The 21,573-nt window shown below is 47.6% G+C and overlaps 1 protein-coding gene across 2 annotated transcripts in view; it reads right to left on the bottom strand.

Moving 5' to 3' along the window:
- LOC141098590 (cytochrome P450 2K1-like) overlaps positions 1 to 21,573 on the bottom strand; it is a 170,097-nt gene that overhangs the window by 38,200 nt on the left and 110,324 nt on the right. For both annotated transcript variants that reach the window (XM_073586501.1, XM_073586502.1), the window contains exon 6: positions 13,733 to 13,909. In XM_073586501.1, coding sequence (XP_073442602.1) covers positions 13,733 to 13,909 — 177 coding nt within the window. The remainder of the gene's footprint in view (positions 1 to 13,732; positions 13,910 to 21,573) is intronic.

Genomic DNA, 21,573 nt, shown 5'->3' with positions numbered 1-21,573 from the left:
ACTGCAGCATGAAGTCAACCACGTGCTGCAGACTCCCAACTGGCCAAGAAACGCTGTCCCCTGCTTGAGGCATCATCTCTGCCTGCTCTGCATCACCCCACCCTCACTCTACATACTGACTACTAGAGCATTGTGTACCTCACTCCTCTTGAGAGATGTCTTCCTCCTCCATTGACTCCTCCTCATCCTCCTCACAAAGTGTCCCCTGCCTAGGCCTTTGAGAGGAACCACGTTGCGCAGACTGTCCAGAAGAAGATGGCATTTGTGACTCCTCATCCTCCACCTCTCCCAAAACCTCCTCCCTTAGTGCTTGCAGTGTTTTTTGAATCAGGCAGATAAGGGGGACAGTCATGCTGACTAGTGCATCATCTGCACTCGTCATCCGCGTGGAATCATCCAAGGCACGCAAAACATGGCAGATGTCCTTCATAGAGGCCCACTCAGTGGTGGTGAAGTGTGAACGGCGCGCAGTGCGACTTGTTTGCGCCTGATGCAGCTGGTACTCCATTACTGCTGCCTGCTGCTCACACAACCGCTCCAACATATGTAACGTTGAATTCCACCTGGTGGGTAGGTCACATATGATGCGATGTTCCGGAAGGTGGAATCGGCGCTGCGGAGCTGCAATGCACGATCTTGCCATGCTGGAACGCTGCAAGTGAGCACACTCTATGCGGACCTTGTGCAGCAGTGCATCAAGATCCGGATAGTCCCTCAAAAAACTCTGCATGACCAAGTTGAACACATGTGCCAGACATGGGATGTGAGAGAGGTTGCCTAGGTCCAGAGCTGCCACCAGATTTCGGCTATTGTCACACACTACCAAGCCTGGCTGGAGATTCGCTGGCACAAACCAAACGTCGCTCTCCTGCTTGATGGCAATCCAGAGCTCCTGCGCTGTGTGGCTTCGATTCCCCAAAGAAATTAATTTCAGTACGGCCTGTTGACGTTTGGCCATGGCTGTGCTCATATCGGTCGTAACAGGTAAGCGTTCATGGGTCCTTGTGGAGGTAGACCGTGATGGCTCCTGCAGCGCTGATTCTGAGGAACTGGAGTATGAGGAGGAGTCAATGTGTACAAACTGGATTCCAGCAATCCTTGGAGTTGGCAGAACACGTACTGCGCCACTCTCAAGATCTGTCCCTGGCTCCACAACATTTACCCAATGGGCAGTGAGGGAAAGGTATCGTCTCTGTCCATGGTTACTGGTCCACGCATCGGTGGTCAGGTGGACCTTGCTACTGACGGCGTTTAGTAGCGCATGTTTAATTTTTCCCTCCACATGCTTTTGCAGGGCAGGGACGGCTTGCCTGCTGAAATAAAAGCATCTGGGCACATTGTATTGTGGGACTGCCAATGCCATGAAGTTACGGAAGGTGTCAGTCTCCACCAGCCTGAATGAGAGCATTTCAAGGGCCAGTAGTTTGGCAATGCCAGCATTCAGAGCCTGTGCTCAGGGATGGTTTGCTGAGTATGGCCGCCTTTTATCCCATGCCTGTGCTACCGATGGCTGTAGAGTGGCCTGGGAGTGTGAGGATGACAGGGAACGTGGTGCTGTTGGTGTAATTACACTGGGTCTCTGTACAACAGTGCCAGAGGTTATTCCATGGCGATCCTGCGAGGAAGCCGAACCAGCTGTGTGTGAGCTGGAGGAAGAGGCTACAACATGAGCTGAAGAGGTGGTAGGTGGTGCTGCAGGTTGGCCTACGTCTTCAGTGTGTCTTTGTAACTCCACCATGTGGTTGGTCCGCACATGTTTCCGCATATTTGTGGTATTGAGGTTGCTTACACTTTTCCCTCTTTTGACTTTCTGATTACACAGCTTGCATTTGACAAAGAAAATGTCATCTGCAACTGTGTCAAAAAAGGACCACGCACTGCAAGTTCTGGGAGCGCCCTGTTGTGAGTTCATTTTCCCCTTCACCGTTGAGGTCTGATGAACTCCCTCTTCTGGTGAAGGAGGGTAGTGAGGCTGATTGCCAGGCACCTGGGCAGGATGATGATGACTGGGTGATGGAAGTTACTGACTGGATATAAGGCAGCCGACGCCTTCTGCCTTGCTGGTGATCTCTCTGAGGGATTCTAGGAGACCAGTCTGATTCCTGTTCCTCAAAAGCTAAGTTTTCTGCTCTACTTTTTGCATTTGTGTTTTGGTTTTGTTTTGCATTGTTTTCCTTGATTTCTGCCATTCCCTGCTGGGGTGAGCTGAATTCCTTTTTGCTCTGTCTTCAGAAAATTCCTGAGTGCTGATATAGTCTTTTTGAGGCCTAGCGTCTTCAGGGCTTTTTTCCCCTATCAGCTGTTGGCTCTTGTTTTGATAGGGTTTTGGCGGATTACAGACAGCAGCTTTTCTATCCTGTCCTATCTAGTTAGCATGGGCCCCATCATTTGCTCAGCCTATCTTTCTATCTGTGTGAGTGTTTTTTCATCTTGCTTCACCGTCATTATATGTTGGGGGCTGCCTATTGCTTTGGGGTCTGCTCTGGGGCAGTTTAGATTTCCCTTTCTGTCTTTAGGCTATGTAGTTCTCCGGCTGTGATCGAGGGGTCTAGGGCACCGTAGGAACCCCCCACGGCTACTGCTAGTTGTTGTTGATAGGTTCAGGGGTCTGCAATCCGATAGTTGCCAACTTCTCTGGTTTTCTGGACTTAGCTAGTATTTCTGTTTTTGCCTCCTACGGTGACTCATTCATAACAGCGCCCGTTCTGGGTTTTGGAAGAGGAATGCTCCTAATGGGTGCCGAAGTGGAGGCTACAGGCAGCCAAGTCTGCCCTCTCCCTCCTGTCTTGGCCGTTCGGGGAATCTCTTCCTTGGAGCTGCTCCCACCACCTTCCTGTTCTTCACGCTATGATGGGTCAAGGACCTCATCATCTACACTACCCTCTTCAAACACCTGCTTCTCCTGGGTAGTCTCGACAGCACAGTACGCACCAGAAAGTGGCACCTGGGTCTCATCATCAGATGCGTAATGAGGTGTGCTGACCATAGGCACTGGCCCACCCGCCTCTTCAATTTCAGAGAGGCAAAGCTGTTGCGCATCTCTGCATACTCCCTCTTCTTCATATTCTAGAATGCTGCTTGGCTGGCCCCCTCTTTCCAAACCAAGAGATTCAGAAAACAGAAGTAGAGAATGAGATGGCTCCTGTCCAGGGCTCTCTGACTGCCTGGGCAATTTGGCAGGTGTTGAAGAGATAGATGGTTGCTCTTCAGTGCTCTGTACCTGAGAGGATGTGGAAGTAATTGAAGTCAATGCGTTAGCTGCCATCCATCCGACAACAGCTTCAATTTGTTCCTCCCGCAGCAGTGGGGTACGGCGAGCTCCTACAAAGCTGTGCATAAACGACTGTTCCCTGTTAAAACTGGGGGATGCTGAGTCACTGGTGCCCGCAGCAGGCACAGAATCCCCACGTCCTCTCCCTGCTGAAACTCCACACCCACGACCACGTGCCTTACTCCCTGCCTTCTTCATCTTGGTAGACTGATAAAGATAAGCAGAAAAGTACTAACGGCTTAGTGTGCTTATTCCTGAACAGCTGCTAACAGGTATAAGAAACACTAATTTTATAAAGTGTGTGGACTTAGTGAGCTAATGTGGCCTACACAACTGTAAAGTGGAGTCTTTGATGAACTTTATTAACATGTTTTTTTTTTCAAAAAAACAAAAAGGATGTGACCAAAGATGTTAAAGCGATAGTATCACAAACTTTTTGGAGCTATGCAGGAAGGTAACCTACAATGCAAAAGATGAGGCTCCAAAAAATAGGCTAATACTAATCTGGCTGGGGCTGCAGGGCACAAGCCAGCAAAAAGGGTCCTCTATCTACTCTGCAACCAATCTAGCTGGATATGGAGGGAAGCACACTAATAGGAGAAATTCAGGAAAAATAAGCAGCACTACAGCAAAAAAGGACAATGTATGAGGCAGTGATGTACGCTGAGTGGACTACAACCAGAGGTGGTGCAGAACACACTACAGCGTGAGCAGCACTCACACACAGAGACCTCACAGACTGCCGTGAACAGTGCAGAGAACTGTGCAGTAGCACTGAAAGGCTGCAGAAAGGCTCCGCTATCTACTCCTATATAGTGTTTGCAACCAATGTAGATGGATACGAATGGATGCACACTAATAGGAGAAATCAGTAAAAATGAGCAGCAATAAAAAAAAAATATATATGAGGCAGTGACGCACGCTGAGCGGCCTACAACCAGAGGTGGCTGCAGAACACACTACAGCGTGAGCTGCACTCACACACACAGACCTTGCAGACAGCTGTGGACAGCGCTGCAAGGCAAAAGACAGCTTCATACAGGGGTTGCTAAAGTAGCCTGGGTAAAGCACAATATAGCAAATCGCTATGTCTAACTGTCCCTCAGAGTCAGAAGAGCAGCGTCTTGTCCCTAACTGAATTCACAGCAGAATGAACCCAAAATGGCGGCAGCGGCTTTCATAGTGCATCACGATATCATTTCAGCAGCCAATCACAGCCATGCCATTAGTTAGCATGCCTACATGCCTAACAGGATGTGCCCACACATCTTGGGATTCCTCACTGGCTGAATCAAATCAAACTGGCTCATAGCATTATGGGAACGTCCGATTCCGTTATTCGATATGCTAAAAGTATCGGAACTCAGTATCGTAATTCTGATACCGCGAATATCGGCCAATACCCGATATTTGCAGTTTCGGAATGCTCAACACTAGCCACAACCTCTGGCTCACACCCACCAGTCAGGGCATGAGCGTAACAGTTTGCACAGCCCATGGTCCCCGCTGAGTCACGTCCTTACACTCTCTGAGCATGATAAACTTTTTTCTTGCCAGCGTGAGCAATCAAATGAATATTTTACCCAGTCTGAAGCCCGATTCTTCACAGCTCCACCCACCATTGTGGTCTCTAATGAATTGTTTGCTCAACTTGAGGCTGGCATTCCTGAAGCTGAACGCCCCTCGGATCCGCCAAGACATGATGAGGATCCTAAGCAGTGTCATGTCTTTTTGGAGCAGTGCTTACGTTACTTTCAATGGAATGCTCCCTTCTTTGCCACTGATCGCGTAAATTTAGGATTGCTAATGTCCTACCTAACAGGAGATGCCTTGGAGTGGCTTAACCCCCTCTCGGAAGTGGTGGATCCCATCACCTCAAGTCTTCTGGCCTTCCTGTGGCCTTCTGCAAAGCCTTCGACAAGCCTAGTACAGCGTCTCCTGAGAAGTCTCCCCCCCCCCAAGCTTCCAGAGATGGACCAGACAAAAAAAAACCTGTGGGTAAATTGTCTCATCTGCCGGTGACCATCCATGACTCTCCTGTTCCACAGCTTGCCAAGCTGGCCTCCTGTGTAAGATCCAAGAGGTCTAATAAAAAGGTGCTGGCAAACTTGCAACCGGAATCTGGTCTTGTGACTGAACATCCTGACGGTCTCTGCCTTGTGAAGCCAATGACTGTTTCTCTGCCTTCAGGGAGCTTTCGTGTGTTTAAGCCGCCAGCCATACAGAGTCAGTGTGTGGTCTCAGTTTTGCAGCTCCAGAAACCGGCATGGGCATGGTCTAAAGATGGCCGAGCCCTCTTCAAGAACAGTCTACTCCTGCAAGGACAACTACAGCTCCAGGTCAGAGCATTATACACAAACAAGTTTGTCTTCCATTTGCTGTCTGGTATGCCCATGGGTCATTCTGAGCCAGAGATTCTTGTACCCATTTATGTCTGGAGACCCAGGAAGGTGCTTTGCTTGAAACAACCAAGAGACAAAAGGTGTCTGGTTCCTTTGCATCAGAGTCAGTCACCAATGTCGTCTTCTTCATCTGGTCTGCTAGTCGTCAAGTCAAGGTGTGATGACGACTCTGAAGAAGGGGGAAGTGGTGGCATTCTCTTCACACATCTTCAGAGACTATACCGGTGATCTGCTCACAGTAGCATCCCTGCCTCTTGATTGTCTTCCTCTGGATAAAGGGCTGAAGATGGATCCTGAGTGTACACTTTCAGTTCCTCTGTGGCCTGTGGGTGAAGATTCCAATACAGAGCTTTACTCATCCTCTAATCCTGAAGAGGTGGTCCAGTTTTTTCAGGGTACCAGGCTGAAGATACTTCCTGAATGTATGTCTCTAGCTTCCATGTGGCTGATTGGTGAAGATCCCAAGACAGATATTTGCTCATCTCTGCCTTCCATCAGTCTAGAGGAAGAGGCCCAGGTAATTGTGGAGGTTGACCCCGCCGGGCACCAAGAGACTTGGCACTCTATGATTCCTGATGGCACGCCTACTTCACCTTACCTGAAGGATGTTGTGTTGGCCTGGACTGTGTGTGGTTCCATACTCCTTCTGCAGGTCATCCTTGCAGGATTGAAGAAGAGGGGAGGGGCCGTAAAGGGGGGTACTGTAACAACCCTGCCGGCATCACTGCATTGTCTACCATCCCTCACACACTAACTTACTCACTGCTCCAGGCCTTGCTGTATGTTCTGTCTGCTGCCGCTCCATGCTGTGTGCCTCTTGCTTCCTGCTGCTCCCTGCATGCTTCCTGGCTGTGTGCATAGGGGGGGTGGCTCCGGAACTCTCTGGTTCTTATGGAATCAGGGTGCACCTGTCTAATTTGCCCCTGGCCAATTACCAAGAGGCCTCTAGTATTAAGAACAGCTCCACTCAGTGGAACCTGCCTGTGCAATGTCTTAACTCAGTTAGTGTTTTGCTGCTGAGTTGCCAGGTCTCTGTGTTCTTATTCCTAGCCTTGCTTTGTACCTGTCTGTCTGCCCTCCAGGAGGCAGAATATCATGGTCTCTGTGTCTTTGTTCTTTACCTTGCCTTGTACCTCTGTCCACCCTCTAGGAGGCAGAATATCCTAGTCTCTTTGTCCTTGTTCCTTGTCTTGTCTAGTACTTCTCTGTCCACCCTCCAGGGGCCAGAATATCCTGATCTCTGTGCTATTGTTCCTACCTTGCTTTGTACCTCTCTGTCCGCCCTCCAGGAGGCAGTATATCCTGGTCCCTAGTATATCCGGCTCTCTGTGTTTTTGTTCTTGTACCTTGTCTCGTACCATTACCTTGTCTGTACTCAGTTCTACCTCTGTCTCTCCATCTTCTCCTCTGTGGCTACTTTCCCTGCTGTGTCTTTCCTTGTGTCTTCTGTCTGCCTGTGCTCCGTGCTCTTGCGGCTCTGCTTGCTCCGTACTCTTCAGATTCACTAATAGGATTTTTATGGATTAAAACGTGCGCTGCCAGACCATCAATCCTCACAAGTTGTATACTTAATATATTTATTTCCCAACGCGTTTCGAGGTCATAAAACCTCTTCCTCCTTTATGACCTCGAAACGCGTTGGGAAATAAATATATTAAGTATACAACTTGTGAGGATTGATGGTCTGGCAGCGCACGTTTTAATCCATAAAAATCCTATTAGTGAATCTGAAGATTTATGGCCACAGCGTGGTCATTTGGATGTGCAGCAAGCTGACCGCGTTCTTTATGCCTGTTACTCTCCTATATACGGTGAGTATAAACTATTGTTTGATATCTTGGTTTTCTCAGATAAGACCCTATTGCGCTTTCTTTCCTTGCAGTTTCAATTATTGCTCCGTACTCTTGTGACTCTGCCTATGCTCTGCAATCTTGCAGCTCTGCCTGCTTTGTACCCTTGCGGCTCTGCCTGTGCTCCGTACTCTTGTGGCTCTGTTTGCTCCATACTATTATGACTCAATATCAACATGGGTTTACGAGGCACCATTCCTGTCAGACTAATCTGATAAGCTTTTATGAAGAGGTAAGTTCCGGACTGGACCAAGGAAACGCAGTGAAAAAGGTGTATATGAACTTTTCAAAAGCTTTTTATACGGTGCCACACAAAAGGTTGATACATAAAATGAGAACAGTGGGGATTGGAGAAAATATGTGTAAGAGGGCTAAGAGCTGGCTCAGGGATAGGAAACAAAGGGTGCCTTGTACCTCTCTGTCCGCCCTCTAGGAGGCAGAATATCCTAGTCTCTGTGTCCTTGTTCCTTGTCTTGTCTAGTACCTCTCTGTCTGCCCTCCAGGAGGCAGAATATCCTGATCTCTGTGCTATTGTTCCTACCTTGCTTTGTACCTCTCTGTCCGCCCTCCAGGAGGCAGTATATCCTGGTCCCTAGTATATCCGGCTCTCTGTGTTTTTGTTCTTGTACCTTGTCTCGTACCATTACCTTGTCTGTACTCAGTTCTACCTCTGTCTCTCCGTCTTCTCCTCTGTGGCTACTTTCCCTGCTGTGTCTTTCCTTGTGTCTTCTGTCTGCCTGTGCTCCGTGCTCTTGCGGCTCTGCTTGCTCCGTACTCTTGTGACTCTGCCTATGCTCTGCAATCTTGCAGCTCTGCCTGCTTTGTACCCTTGCGGCTCTGCCTGTGCTCCGTACTCTTGCGGCTCTGTTTGCTCCATACTATTATGACTCTGCCTATGCTCCGTACTCTTGCGGGTCTGCCTGCTCTGTACTCTCGCTTCTCTGCTTATGCTCCACACTCCTGCAGTTCTGCCTGTTCCCCGTGTGGAACCTCTTGCTGTAAACTGCAGTACCTATCCGCAGTCTTGCAGTTCACCTCCTGTGTGAGCAGATCTCTACCTGTTCCTTCATACACCATTCCTTCCTGCCAGTGCCATTGCCTGCACCTGCTGTGTGAACAGGTCTCTGTGTGGCAACCCTGAGGGTTCAGTTGCCACAGAGGTACTGCACCTCAACCAGAGGTGTGGTATCCCACTTCCCAGGTAAGGTGGAGGCACCTGACAGTACTCTTACACTTTCACCCAACACATACCCTAGAGCAGCAGGGCACCCTGGATGGTCCCTATGGGAGGAGGATCTCAACCTTGCCTGGGTAGTAAAGGGTGTTGGGAGGTGGGGACAAGACAGTGCAGTTAAGTGAGATCATGAAGACGTGTGGTGAAGCAGCTCCCTGTCAGGAGGAGCTGCTGGGAAGGAAAGAGACAATCATCCCATAAGGGAAGAGGGAGGAGGATGTGTGTAGACAGTCTTCCCATAGGGGAAGAAGTAATAGCACATGTGGAGCAGCTCCTGGTCTGGAAGAGCTGCTGTAAGGATACAGAAGGAAGCTCCCTGTAGAGGGAAGGGATCCCAGAGGCACGAGCTGGGTGGGAGCCACCCATCGGGCTCATTCCATGCTGATGGCCATCAGGTGGAGGAATCAGGTCGCAGAAGGGTATCAGCCCCTAGCCCAGTGGAGTGGACAACAGACTCAGCTAGAAAGCCGACAGCTATGGCACCTTTAGTTACCTCAGCCACTTACCACAGTTATCTTCACCGGAAAGGCAGCCAAAAGGGAGCAAGGAAACGAGGAGAGTATGTTATCCGACAGGGTCTGCGGCTGCTGGCCTGGGACACTGACTGTGAGGTGTTGTGTAGGAAGAGGCGAGAAAGCAACACAGTGAAATGGCCAGGAAAGGCATATACTGAAGAGAGTGCTGGAAAGGTGTGCTCCATCCATCTGGGAGTTAACTGAGCCCCTCACCTGAAGGATGCAGCACTAAGCGGGTATCTGTGTACACAAGAACTGTGAGTAAAGCTTTGAAACTGCACCCAGCTGTGTCCTCATAATTCTTTCCTTAACATTCACTCAGCCCTGCTACACTTACTATCATCATGAAATATAACCTCTGGTACCTGTCCTAGTGTTCCGTCTCCTCGAGTGGGATCAGCAGCCACAGCCAGACACCACCCTGGATTGGCACCTGGCAGCTGCCTGCTGCACAGGCCTGACATCACCATCAGAGACTCCAGTTAAAACAAAGGCAGCAGTCTCAGTCACGCCCCTTCCAGGGCAGTCTGGTTTGTGGCACAGTGGTTCCACAACCCCCAGCTCACGCCATCCAGTCAAGGCGTGAGCGTGACAATTAATAACTTTGCAAAGGCTGATAAATAACTAAGCAAAAAATGAGTTACTTTTTAAATATTGAACTAAATGAAAAGCAAAGTCTTTTGATGGGAAAGATAACGCATCAAGGATTACTGTTTTTTTGTCATGATGGAATTTTCACTAATGCAAATGTGAACAGAACTAAAAACAGGTAAATAATAATAAAGTCTGTGTACAGTCATATGTTAAAGTTTGGGCACCCCTATTAATGTTAACCTTTTTTCTTTATAGCAATTTTGGTTTTTGCAACAGCTATTTCAGTTTCATATATCTAATAACTGATGGACTCAGTTATATTTCTGGATTCAAATGATGTTTATTGTTCTAACAGAAAATGTGCAATCTGCATTTAAACAAAATTTGACCGGTGCAAAAGTATGGGCACCCTTATCATTTTCTCGATTTGAACACTCCTAACTACTTTTTACTGACTTCCTGAAGCACTAAATTGGTTTTGTAACCTCATTGAGCTTTGAACTACATAGCCAGGTGTATCAAATCATGAGAAAAGGTATTTAAGGTGGCCACTTGCAAGTAGTTCTCCTATTTGATTCTCCTATAAAGAGTGGCATCATGGGCTCCTCAAAACAACTCTCAAATGATCTGAAAACAAAGATTATTCAACATAGCTTTTCAGGGGAAGGATACAAAAAGTTGTCTCAGAGATTTAACCTGTCAGTTTCCACTGTGAGGAACATAGTAAGGAAATGGAAGAACACAGGTACAGTTCTTGTTAAGCCCAGAAGTAGCAGGCCAAGAAAAATATCAGAAAGGCAGAGAAGAAGAATGGTGAGAACAGTCAAGGACAATCCACAGACCACCTCCAAAGACCTGCAGCATCATCTTGCTGCAGATGGTGTCACTGTGCATCGGTCAACAATACAGCGCACTTTGCACAAGGAGAAGCTGTATGGGAGAGTGATGCGAAAGAAGCCTGAGGTATGCAAAAGCACATTTGGACAAGCCAGTTACATTTTGGAAGAAGGTCCTGTGGACTGATGAAACAAAGATTGAGTTGTTTGGTCATACAAAAAGGCGTTATGCATGGAGGCTAAAAAACACAGCATTCCAAGAAAAACATTTGCTACCCACAGTAAAATTTGGTGGGGTTCCATCATGCTTTAGGGCTGTGTGGCCAATGCCGGCACCGGGAATCTTGTTAAAGTTGAGGGTCGCATGGATTCAACTCAGTATCAGCAGATTCTTGACAATAATGTGCAAGAATCAGTGACGAAGTTGAAGGGAACGCAGGGGATGGATATTTCAGCAAGACAATGATCCAAAACACCGCTCCAAATCTACTCAGGCATTCATGCAGAGGAACAATTACAATGTTCTGGACTGGCCATCCCAGTCCCCAGACCTGAATATCATTGAACATCTGTGGGATGATTTGAAGCGGGCTGTCCATGCTCGGCGACCATCAAACTTAACTGAACTGGAATTGTTTTGTAAACAGGAATGGTCACAAATACCTTCATCCAGGATCCAGGAACTCATTAATAGCTACAGGAAGCGACTAGAGGCTGTTATTTTTGCTAAAGGAGGATCTACGAAATATTAATGTCACTTTTATGTTGATGTGCCCATACTTTTGCACTGGTCAAATTTTGTTTAAATGCAGATTGCCCATTTTCTGTTAGTGCAATAAACCACATTTGAATCCAGAAATATAACTGAGTCCATCAGTTATTAGATATATGAAACTGAAATAGCTGTTGCAAAAACCAAAATTGTTATAAAGAAGAAAGGTTAACATTAATAGGGGTGCCCAAACTTTAACATATGACTGTATATAGAAAAGCTTAACTGGGAAATGGATAATGTTTTACAATGAGATGTTGTAGTAGCAGAGTAGATTTGTGAAGAAAGACTGGCTTTTTAAATTGTGAGGTTTTGGCTCTCACACCGGAATTTGTTCTCACAGTATCTCTTTATGTTCTGTTCATTCTCAGCTCCGTTTGCTGTGTGCGCTGTGTCTGAAGATTGCTGAACCATGTGGACACTGCAGTAGCTCAGTCAGTCATGAGTTAAGCTTGTAGCCTGAGTAAAACTGGGAAGGACAGAGGTTATTTAATGTGTAACCATCGGTTTAATTTTTCTTAACAAATCAATAGTACACATGAAGATAAGAAACTTTGTAATATATCATTTCGGAAAAATAAGCTTTTTACTTCTATGACTGATCATTCCTTCTAAAAATTATCATTCCACAGGTAAAATCTGCATTCAGTGAATACTGACTTTCCCATTAACGAGATAGGAGATGGCAGTTAGTGCTCACAAAATTCTATGGAGAACTGTAACTGTCATTTCAAGAAAACTTGCAGCAGAATGTCTCTGTCTGCCTCCAGCTCCTCCTTTCTCCTACACTTCACCCCTCCATAGGATTTTATAAGCACCAACTAACCATCATCCCAGATTTTTCAATATATGACAGGGAACGATCAGTCCAGGTAGCAGACAGAAGCAAATGTGCCTAGTAAGATGTTAAAGGGAACTTGTCAGACTGGTTGACTCACTTAGCATGTTATCAGGCCCCTGTGGGCATGATAGCGTGGCTTACAAGCACCCGCATCATCGCCAGTGCTCTACATACCTCACCCATGCGCGCAGCATTTTCCCTCAATGCATTGATCCTCTGACGTCAGGTGTATGTGTGCCGGCTTTAGAGAGGAGCACTGCACATGGTTGGAAAGCCGACACGCATACATCCAGCTTTAGAGGAACAATGCAGTGAGGAAACAAAGCTGTGAGCATGCGCGAGGTATGTATAGTGCTGGTGATGATGCCGACGTTTGTAAGCCATGTTATCGTGCACACAGGGGCGTGATAACGCGTTACGTGAGATGACTAGTCTGACAGGTTCCCTTTAACATCTTACCAGAGACATTTGCTCTACCTGGACTGATCTTTCCCTCTCATATATCGTAAAGTCTGTATTCGGTAGGAGATAACACCCCATCGACTCGTCAAAGGCCTCATTTACATATCAGAAATGGACTTTAGAATTCCATTTTAGAAATAACTGTTTATGTGTGTGATGTAACAAAGGGACTGCTATGCAGAGTATTTACATATGTAGGCACAACTACTTCTGGTTCTGGGGGCACGGGGTACCTTACAGGTTCCCTTTAAAGCTCACCAGGTGAGATGGATCCTCTAAGCCTCTGGTCTGGGTTGACACATGAACCCCCGTGTTGATGCATCAATCAAGAAGGCATGTGGGCAGCGAGAACTGTAAAGGCTCACCAGGAATCTCGGAACCAGCACAATGGATGAAGTGGAATTCAGGAAGAATGAATTGAACAACAAACACTGAACACAAGCAGCCAGATGGTGGATCACACCTAACATAGGACTAGGAGTGTAAGGGCCAAGACTCAGGTGTGTGTGTCAATGGGCCTTAAGTAGGTTTAGGCAGATGATGTCATTGATCCATGCTGGGCAACTTGCAAAACCCATTGTGGAGCACAACAGAGGGCAGCAGCCTCAGTGGAAGGAAGTGGAGACAGGCATACCCGGGACCGGTATGTAATATAAGATATTTTACAGATTTTTATGTGTACTATTGATTTATGAAATCAAAATTATTACAACAGTTACTCTTTCCTTTTCCTCTAATCTGTAACAGCCCCATCTACCATGTGCCATTTATAATACTACAAAATTTACACTTCTAATATACACTAATGACCTCCCAGCAAGCCATATAGCTCCACCACTAGACAAAGTTTTCCTGCAGTCCTATATAAAATAAAACTAAATTGTGTTTTCAACATGAATTATCCCCGATGACAAGCTCAGATCTATCACACATATAACAATACGTATTTTAGTACCTCTCGTTGTTTCACCAAGAACGAGTCGATAAGATTCCTCTGGTCATTTACATCCAGTTGTTCCCTCTGGTTGGTGAAGGTCTCTCGAATGAATGCGTGCACTACATTTTGGTTCCTGAGCACCTTTTCAGCCACACTCGTAAACCAGCGCATCACAGAGGGATATGTGTTATAAAGCTGCACAGAAAAAATAGAAGGACTTTATATTTCTATTTCTAACGAGGAAAATTCCTAAAACTATTAACCAAAATACAAAAGTTCCACTTATACACAGAATAGTTGCAATTGTTTTTTTTTTCACTTGAAAATAACGCTAGTCCAGCATTGAAAGTCATTGTGGAAATGAAAACCTTCAACTCATCAGGATTCTTCATTATAGCAGCGCAGCCTGATACCGGGTTATCTTCCAAATTGGTCAACTTATCTCCAATGACTGATATCAAGTGACAGAAATATTTTAGATTTTGGAGTTTTTTTTGCAATTTTTAATGATGTCCAGCCTCTTAAAGTTGCATTTATCCAGATTCCAGGAATCTGTGAATTTGACATGGCGGGGTATAAAGCCCCTGTCACACTAAGCGAGATCGCTGCTGAGTCACTAGTATTGTGACGTTATAGCGATCTCACCAGCGAGGTCGCTGTGTTTGACAGTGACCAGCGACCGGCCCCCCTGCAGGGTATCGCTGATCGTGCCCGAAATGTCTGGACATTTTTTTGGTCGCTCGTGTCCCGCAGCATCGCTTGTATCATCACGTTTGACACCTAGCCCAACGACCTCGTTAGCGACTCAAAAGCAAGACAAAGGCGTGGATTTGCGTTCCCGTTTCCACTCCTCCCTCTGCTCTAATTGGTGGTCACTACAGCGTCCTGATTGGTGAGCTTTCTTTTAAAAGAAGCTAACATAATAGCGCTTCAGTTCTTTGTTCCTGACCCGGGTATGTCCTAGTTCAGATCCTGTTTGCGTCCAACGGCTGCAACTCCACATTGTCTCATCTGCTTTACCATCAGCGTTGCTTCTATAGCCAGTTTATGGTAGGTATATTTTGGGGTCTCAACAGCATTTCCACATATACATCATTTTTTTTGTTTTATTTTTTTTTAAACTCTTTTTAAATTTGTGCTCCAGTTGCTATGATGGGAGGGTGTTATTTTTTTTTTCTTTTCTTTGTGAGAACAAAGGGTCATGCATGGGCAGCCATTTTAGGCTGTATGAAGTGAACACACCCAACACCCTGTATTTTTTTGCAATTATTTTTTTTTTTGTGGTATACTTTAAACAAAGTTCCATTTATGTTCGTAGTTTGTTAACCTTTTTTTTTCTTTACAGATGTCTTACAATAGTGAGGAGTTCGTTCGGGAGATGATTGAGCTGCATCGGTCTCTTCCATGTCTTTGGAAAATAAAGTCCGCCGAGTACAGTAATAGGATCAAAAAAAGGGAGGCGTATGAGAAGATGATTTGCCTCTTTAAGCGCAATAACCCTAGCAAGAAGGTGGACGAAACTCTTGTTAGGAAAAAAATCCAGTCTCTCCGGACCGTTTATAAAAAGGAGCTGAACAAGGTGGAGAAGTCGAGGAAGTCGGGTGCTGGCACAGATGAGGTTTATGTGCCCTCACTGTGGTACTACGACCTACTCGGCTTCACCCGTGACCAGGAACTTCCGAGAAAGACAGTGTCTTCCATGCGGCCGAATGTGCAACCTGACATGGAGATCGAGAAAGATCCAGACTCCCCTGTTGGAGATGTAATTACCTTCTTTTTTCCAAAAAAAAAGTGAATTATTATTTCTCTAGCAACCTTCCACGACAGCATAGGAGGTTGTCTCCACGCCCTAATGGGGGACAGGAAGTATGAGAGGTTAAAAGGTCCCACCCACGTCCCTCTCACCAGTGTCTTTCCTGTCCCCCATGGGGCATGGAGAGGTTCGGTATGCTGTGTGGCCGGCTGCTGCAGTGTACCTGGGATCCTAAGCCGGGCAGTGGTGGTCGGTGGCGCTGCCTCCCCTCCTCCAGACTGCTCCCGTCTTCTTTGAATTCGGGACCGTTCCTGGCCCACCCACGCTCTCCCAGGGGGAGTAAAGCGGGCCAGTGATCCCTGACCGGAGGCCTCCTGCAGCTCTCTGGTCTCTCCTCCTCCTGTTGCGCGCTGTGCGGTGACCTGGAAGTGAAGTCACGCGCGGTCACATCCGGGGTATGTCTGACGACTTCCTATCATGGCGGCCCCCATTCTGCTGCCGGCGCGTGGAGCTCACCAGCACCAGCTGTGCCTGCTCCAGGACCCAGGGAGGAGGAGGAAAAATGAGAAACTGCGCTGAGGGCGGGGTTAACCCCTTATTAGCCCGCCGGAAGACGCCGACAGGTAAGACTAAATCCCCTGTCAGCATGGACGGGTCTTCCTGCCCTGCGTCTGCAGAGCCCAGCGCTGCCCCAGCCACAGTGAGTGTTACCTGGGGTGGGTCCTAGTGGTGCGGTCCTGGGATAGAGGTCCTCAGAATGCTTCTCACCCTTTTTTTTAGGGAGAAAAGTCTGCCTACAAAAGCACCAATACCACCAGCAAGTCAGCCAAATGTGCCATATGCAGTTCAAAACTTCCCTCAAATTGGGTGAAAAAACTGTGTCAGGCTTGCACAGACAGCACCCGTCACTAACTGACAAAATCCGCAGCCTGGTTACTCATCAGGTCCAGACCTCTTTGGCTGCCCTGTCTCCCCCACCACCACCTCCTCCTCCTTCGATTGTAGGCTCCCCATCCCCAAAAAAACGTAAAATACAGATAGAGGACTCGGAATCCGAATCAGAGAGGTCATATAATTCAGGCTCCAAGAGTTGGGAACAACCGGGAACTTCTAAATCAGCCGGAACTAGGAGATACCTCCTTTCTACAGAATATGTGGAGGAGCTGGTCAGTGCTGTGCGGGCCACCATGGGCCTAGAGGACGAACCAGTTACTCAGTCAGCACAGGACCGCATGTTCGGAGGATTTGAGGGACCCAGACAAACAGGTTTTCCAGCTCATAAGAGCATAGTAGACATGATCTCTCAGGAATGGGAGTACCCAGAGAAGCGTTACTCAGCCCCGTTGGAGCTCAGGCATAGATTCCCCCTGGAAGGAGAGGAGTTTAATTGGAACATCCCGAAGGTTGATGTCCAGGTGGCGAGAGTGGTGAAAAAAACGGTCCTTCCATTTGATGACGTGTCCCAGCTTAGAGACCCGATGGACCGTAAGGGAGAAAGCCTCCTAAAAAAAGCCTGGGAAACCTCTGCCTTCTCCCTAAAATCAGGAATAGCGTCCACATGTGTCTCTAGGTCTCTCTTCCAATGGATAGAGGAACTAGAGAGTCATATTTCCCGGGGAACCTCAAGAGGTGACCTCCTTAACTCCCTTCCCATACTACAGAGAGCTACAGGCTTCTTGGCCGATGCATCAATGGAGATGATCCGCACCTCTGCCAGAGCCATGGTCCAGTCCAATTCTGCAAGACGGGCCCTTTGGCTTAAAACGTGGAGTGGGGATGTGACTTCTATGGTTAAACTCTGCTCCTTACCCTTCAAATGTGAACATGTCTTTGGCCCGGCCTTAGATGAAATTCTTGAAAAGGCCACAGATAAGAAGAAGGTACTTCCTGAGCAGAGGACCACAAAAAAGCGGCTTTTTCGAGCCCCCCAGAATCAGCCATCCCAGCCGAGAGGCAAGGGAAAGACGGGAAGATGGAGTTATGCTAAGGGGAGAGGCAGGAACATCCTAGTCCCCCAGCAGCAGCAGCAACAGCCACAAGAAAAACAATGACTCGACCCCGGTGAGGGGAAGGCTTTCAAGGTTTATTCACTCTTGGCAGATGATTTCCAAGAGCCCCTGGGTCCTCAGCTTGATCAGGGAGGGCCTGCTGCTAGAACTCGAATCCTTCCCTCCACGGGGTATAAGAGTTACCTCCCTACCATCTCGGGAGTCCCCAGCACTAAAAACTGGCATCCAGCTACTGCTCCAATCAAATGCCATCTCTCCGGTCCCTTTGGAGGAACGGGGAAGAAGGCATTATTCCAGACTATTCCTAGTGAGAAAACCCACAGGAGAGGCAAGAATAATAATAAATCTGAAGGGCCTCAACCGACACATCGTATATCACAGATTCAAGATGGAGTCGGTGAAGACCGCCATTCCTCTGATAGGGCCGTCTCACTTCATGGCAACCATAGACTTAAAGGATGCCTATTTTCACATCCCCATACATCCTTCTCACAGGAAGTATCTGAGGTTTGCGATCCGCCAGGGTACAGAAGTCAGACACTATCATTCCAAGGTTATGGAAGAAGCTGTGTCCCACATCAGAGGGCAGGGCATATGCATTGTGCCCTACTTGGATGACCTGCTGATAATAGGAGCCTCCTACCAGATCCTGGAAAGACAGGTGACTCAAACCCTGAGTATTCTTCAATCATTGGGGTGGATCCCGAATATAAAAAAGTCACAGATCCAGCCCTCCCAGGAGATAAAATTCTTAGGAGTCCTCCTAGATTCAAGACAACAAATGACCTTCCTCCCAGAGGAACATCAGAGGTCCATAATATCAAGGATCTCAGCTTTCAGGGAACAAAGGTCCCCAACCCTCAGGTCAGCCATGTCTATACTAGGGTCAATGACCTCCTGCATCCTGTTAGTGCCTTGGGCACAGGCCCACTCCAGAATACTCCACATCTTGGGGAGCTGGAACGGGGATCATACCTGCCTGAACAAAAGAGTCCAGAACCCAGGTGTAGTGAAACCTCCACCAGGGGGAGCTGGTGAGGGAAGAGAGGTTATACACTAAGAGCAGCAACCCTGAGCAACAGCACAGGTGCCACAGGTAACGAGAGAGAATAGTCAGACGAACCGAGTCAGAAACTAACAGGAGCAGACGTACCAGAAGGAGCAGCAATACACGTAGTCAAAATACCAAAGCCGAGAGTCAGAAAGCCAGAACATGAGCGCAGGGTCCAAAACGTGAGATGAAATACGTGGTCGGGGTACAGGCCAGGGAGTCAGATGCCAGAGGGGAACGTAACAGCAGAAACAAATACCAAGAGACGGGGTCAGAAATCAGTCCGGGTCATACACGTGAATATCAGTCCAAGGCAGGAGGATCACCAGGGTACAAGGGTCAGCGGCTCTAAACTGCAAGCTTGAGCTATCACTAACAGTGGTCAGCAGGCTGTGAGGGATTGAAATAGCCCAGCTAGCTCCAGAACGAGGCTGATGAGATTAACCCCCGCATGACCAGTCTGGAGTGAAGACAGCAGAAGATAAACTCCGGACTGGACCATGACACCAGGAAAGGTGAAAGCTTCACTAGCATGGTGGATGGACCGCAATAATCTGTGCAAGGGAATCAACTGGTCCCAGATCCCCCTGGTCACGGTAACATCAGATGCCAGCAAAAAAGGCTGGGGAGCTGTGGTGTCCCGACAACCATTCCAGGGGTTGTGGAGCCAGAAAATGAGTGCAAAATCCTCAAACTTCAGGGAGCTGAAGGCCGTGGAGGAAGCTCTTCTGGCAGCAAGACACCTAGTCCAGGGCCATCATATCAGAGTCTATTCGGACAATGTAGCAACAGTGGCCCATCTCAGACACCAGGGCGGCACGAGATCCAGCAGTATAGAGGGCCTTTCTGGTCGAATATTTTGCTGGGCCGAAAGACACCTCCGTTCTCTAACGGCAGTCCACCTAAAGGGTACCTCCAACCTTCAAGCAGATTTCTTGAGCAGAAAATGCATCCAGCCTGGAGAGTGGAGCCTAAACCAAAGAGTCTTTCAGAGGCTGGTCAACAGGTCGGGTCTTCCAGAGGTGGATCTACTGGCCTCAAGAGAAAATGCCCGAGTGAGAAACTACTTCTCACTGAACCCCAGAGACAGATCCCTGGGGGTAGATGCCTTCGCCCACAGGTGGAGATTTTGTCTGGCGTGTGCATTTCCGCCAGTTCCAATCCTTGCCGCAACCCTGAGGAAAATACAGGAGGATCGGACCCAAACCATCCTAGTAGCCCCGCTATGGCCAAAGAGGAGCTGGTACTCTCTAATTATGGAGCTACAGGTAGATGGGCCATTCCACCTACCCCTGGAAGACGACCTTCTCTTGCAGGGCCCTCTACATCACCCAAACCTCTGGGGAATGAAGTTAGCGGCCCGGTTACTGAGACCCAGATCCTGAGGGCCAGGGGGCTATCAGAAGCAGTAATAAAAACCCTCCAGAAATCTCGGAAACCGGTCACCATTGCTATATATAACAAAATATGGAAAAAAATTTCCTCATGGTGTCTGCCAGATTTGCCTGACCCAGAAAACCCTAACATTTCCCGTATCCTGGATTTCCTACAGAGGGGGCTTGAGCTAGGTCTAAAACCCAGCATGCTTAAAATTCAGAAATCAGCATTAAGCTCCATGTTCGACTGTGACTTGGCCAACCACAGGTGGATAAAAAGATTCATCACATCAGCCACTAGGCTACATCCAAAAAGGCTAGTCGCCATTCCACCTTGGGACTTGAATGTGGTACTTACGGGACTCACTCAATCACCCTTTGAGCCCCTGCCATCCTGTACTTCTCAGCTGCTCTCCTGTAAAGTGGCCTTCCTTATAGCAATAACCTCAGCAAGGCGAATAGGAGAGCTCCAAGCTCTCTCAATCAGGGATCCCTACCTAACCATTGGGGACGATTCCATAGTTCTTTCCCTTGATCCATCGTTCCTACCAAAGGTTGTGTCTGATTTCCATAGATCGCAGGAAATCATTCTTCCATCATTTTGTCAAAACCCAGCGAACCCTAAGGAAAAGGTGTTTCATACGCTGGACGTGAGGCGCATAATTCTCTACTACTTAGAGTGTACTAAACCCTATAGAATTGATCACAACCTATTTATCCATACTTCTGGTCTAAACAAGGGAAAGAAGGTAGCAAAAAACACCATTGCCAATTGGATTAAGAAAGCCATCTCCGAAGCATATCTGGCGCAGAACATCGCTCCCCCTATGGGGATCAAGGCGCATTCAACACGATCTACCTCTACGTCATGAGCTGAGAGGGCAGGCGCATCTTCAGAGCAGATTTGTAAGGCAGCAACCTGGTCCTCCTTACATACTTTCACTAAACAATATAGGTTGGACCTTGTGTCCAACAGGGATCTAGCCTTTGGCCGAAAAGCTCTTCAGGCCGTTGTCCCCCCCTAGTGCAGTATAGGTTGTTATGCCTCCTATGCTGTTGTGGAAGGTTGCTAGAGAAAATAGAATTAGACTTACCGGTAATTCGGTTTCTAGAAACCTTCCACGACACCACTATTTCCCTCCCTGCATTCTTGAACAAAATTCTGAGAATCTTAAGGTAACCAGTGCCATGGTAATCAGTTATAAGTCACTGGTGAGAGGGAGGTGGGTGGGACCTTTTAACCTCTCGTACTTCCTGTCCCCCATTAGGGCATGGAGACAACCTACTATGCTGTCGTGGAAGGTTTCTAGAAACCGAATTACCGGTAAGTCTAATTCTATTTTTTGCATGTACATGCCGTATTTATTGTGAAAAATATTTAATCTAAAACATTAGCATATGGACCACCAGTCATTGAAATTTGCGACATATTTGCCATTCTTTGCTTAACGTATTTTTTTTGGATTCTTTGTTCCCACATCAGCAGCGTCAACAAGAACAGGCCACGCAAGGGAGTGACACCATCACCGAGTGTGAACGGAGTATGGAGGACGCATTAGAGGTGTCGAGTCAAGAACCTGCTCCCCTTACTGTATGTCGACGACAAAATAATGCTCGCAAAAGAAAGGGAACTTTGCCCCCGTCCCCAGACCTGATGTGTTTGGCCAACC

The sequence above is a fragment of the Dendrobates tinctorius genome, unplaced genomic scaffold (genome assembly GCF_039654945.1).
Source record: "Dendrobates tinctorius isolate UK_male_01 unplaced genomic scaffold, ASM3965494v1 ptg000093l, whole genome shotgun sequence".
NCBI classification, from domain to species: Eukaryota; Metazoa; Chordata; class Amphibia; order Anura; family Dendrobatidae; genus Dendrobates; species Dendrobates tinctorius.
The sequence above is the reverse complement of the archived record's forward strand: the minus strand, read 5'-3'. Positions and strand labels throughout refer to the sequence as shown.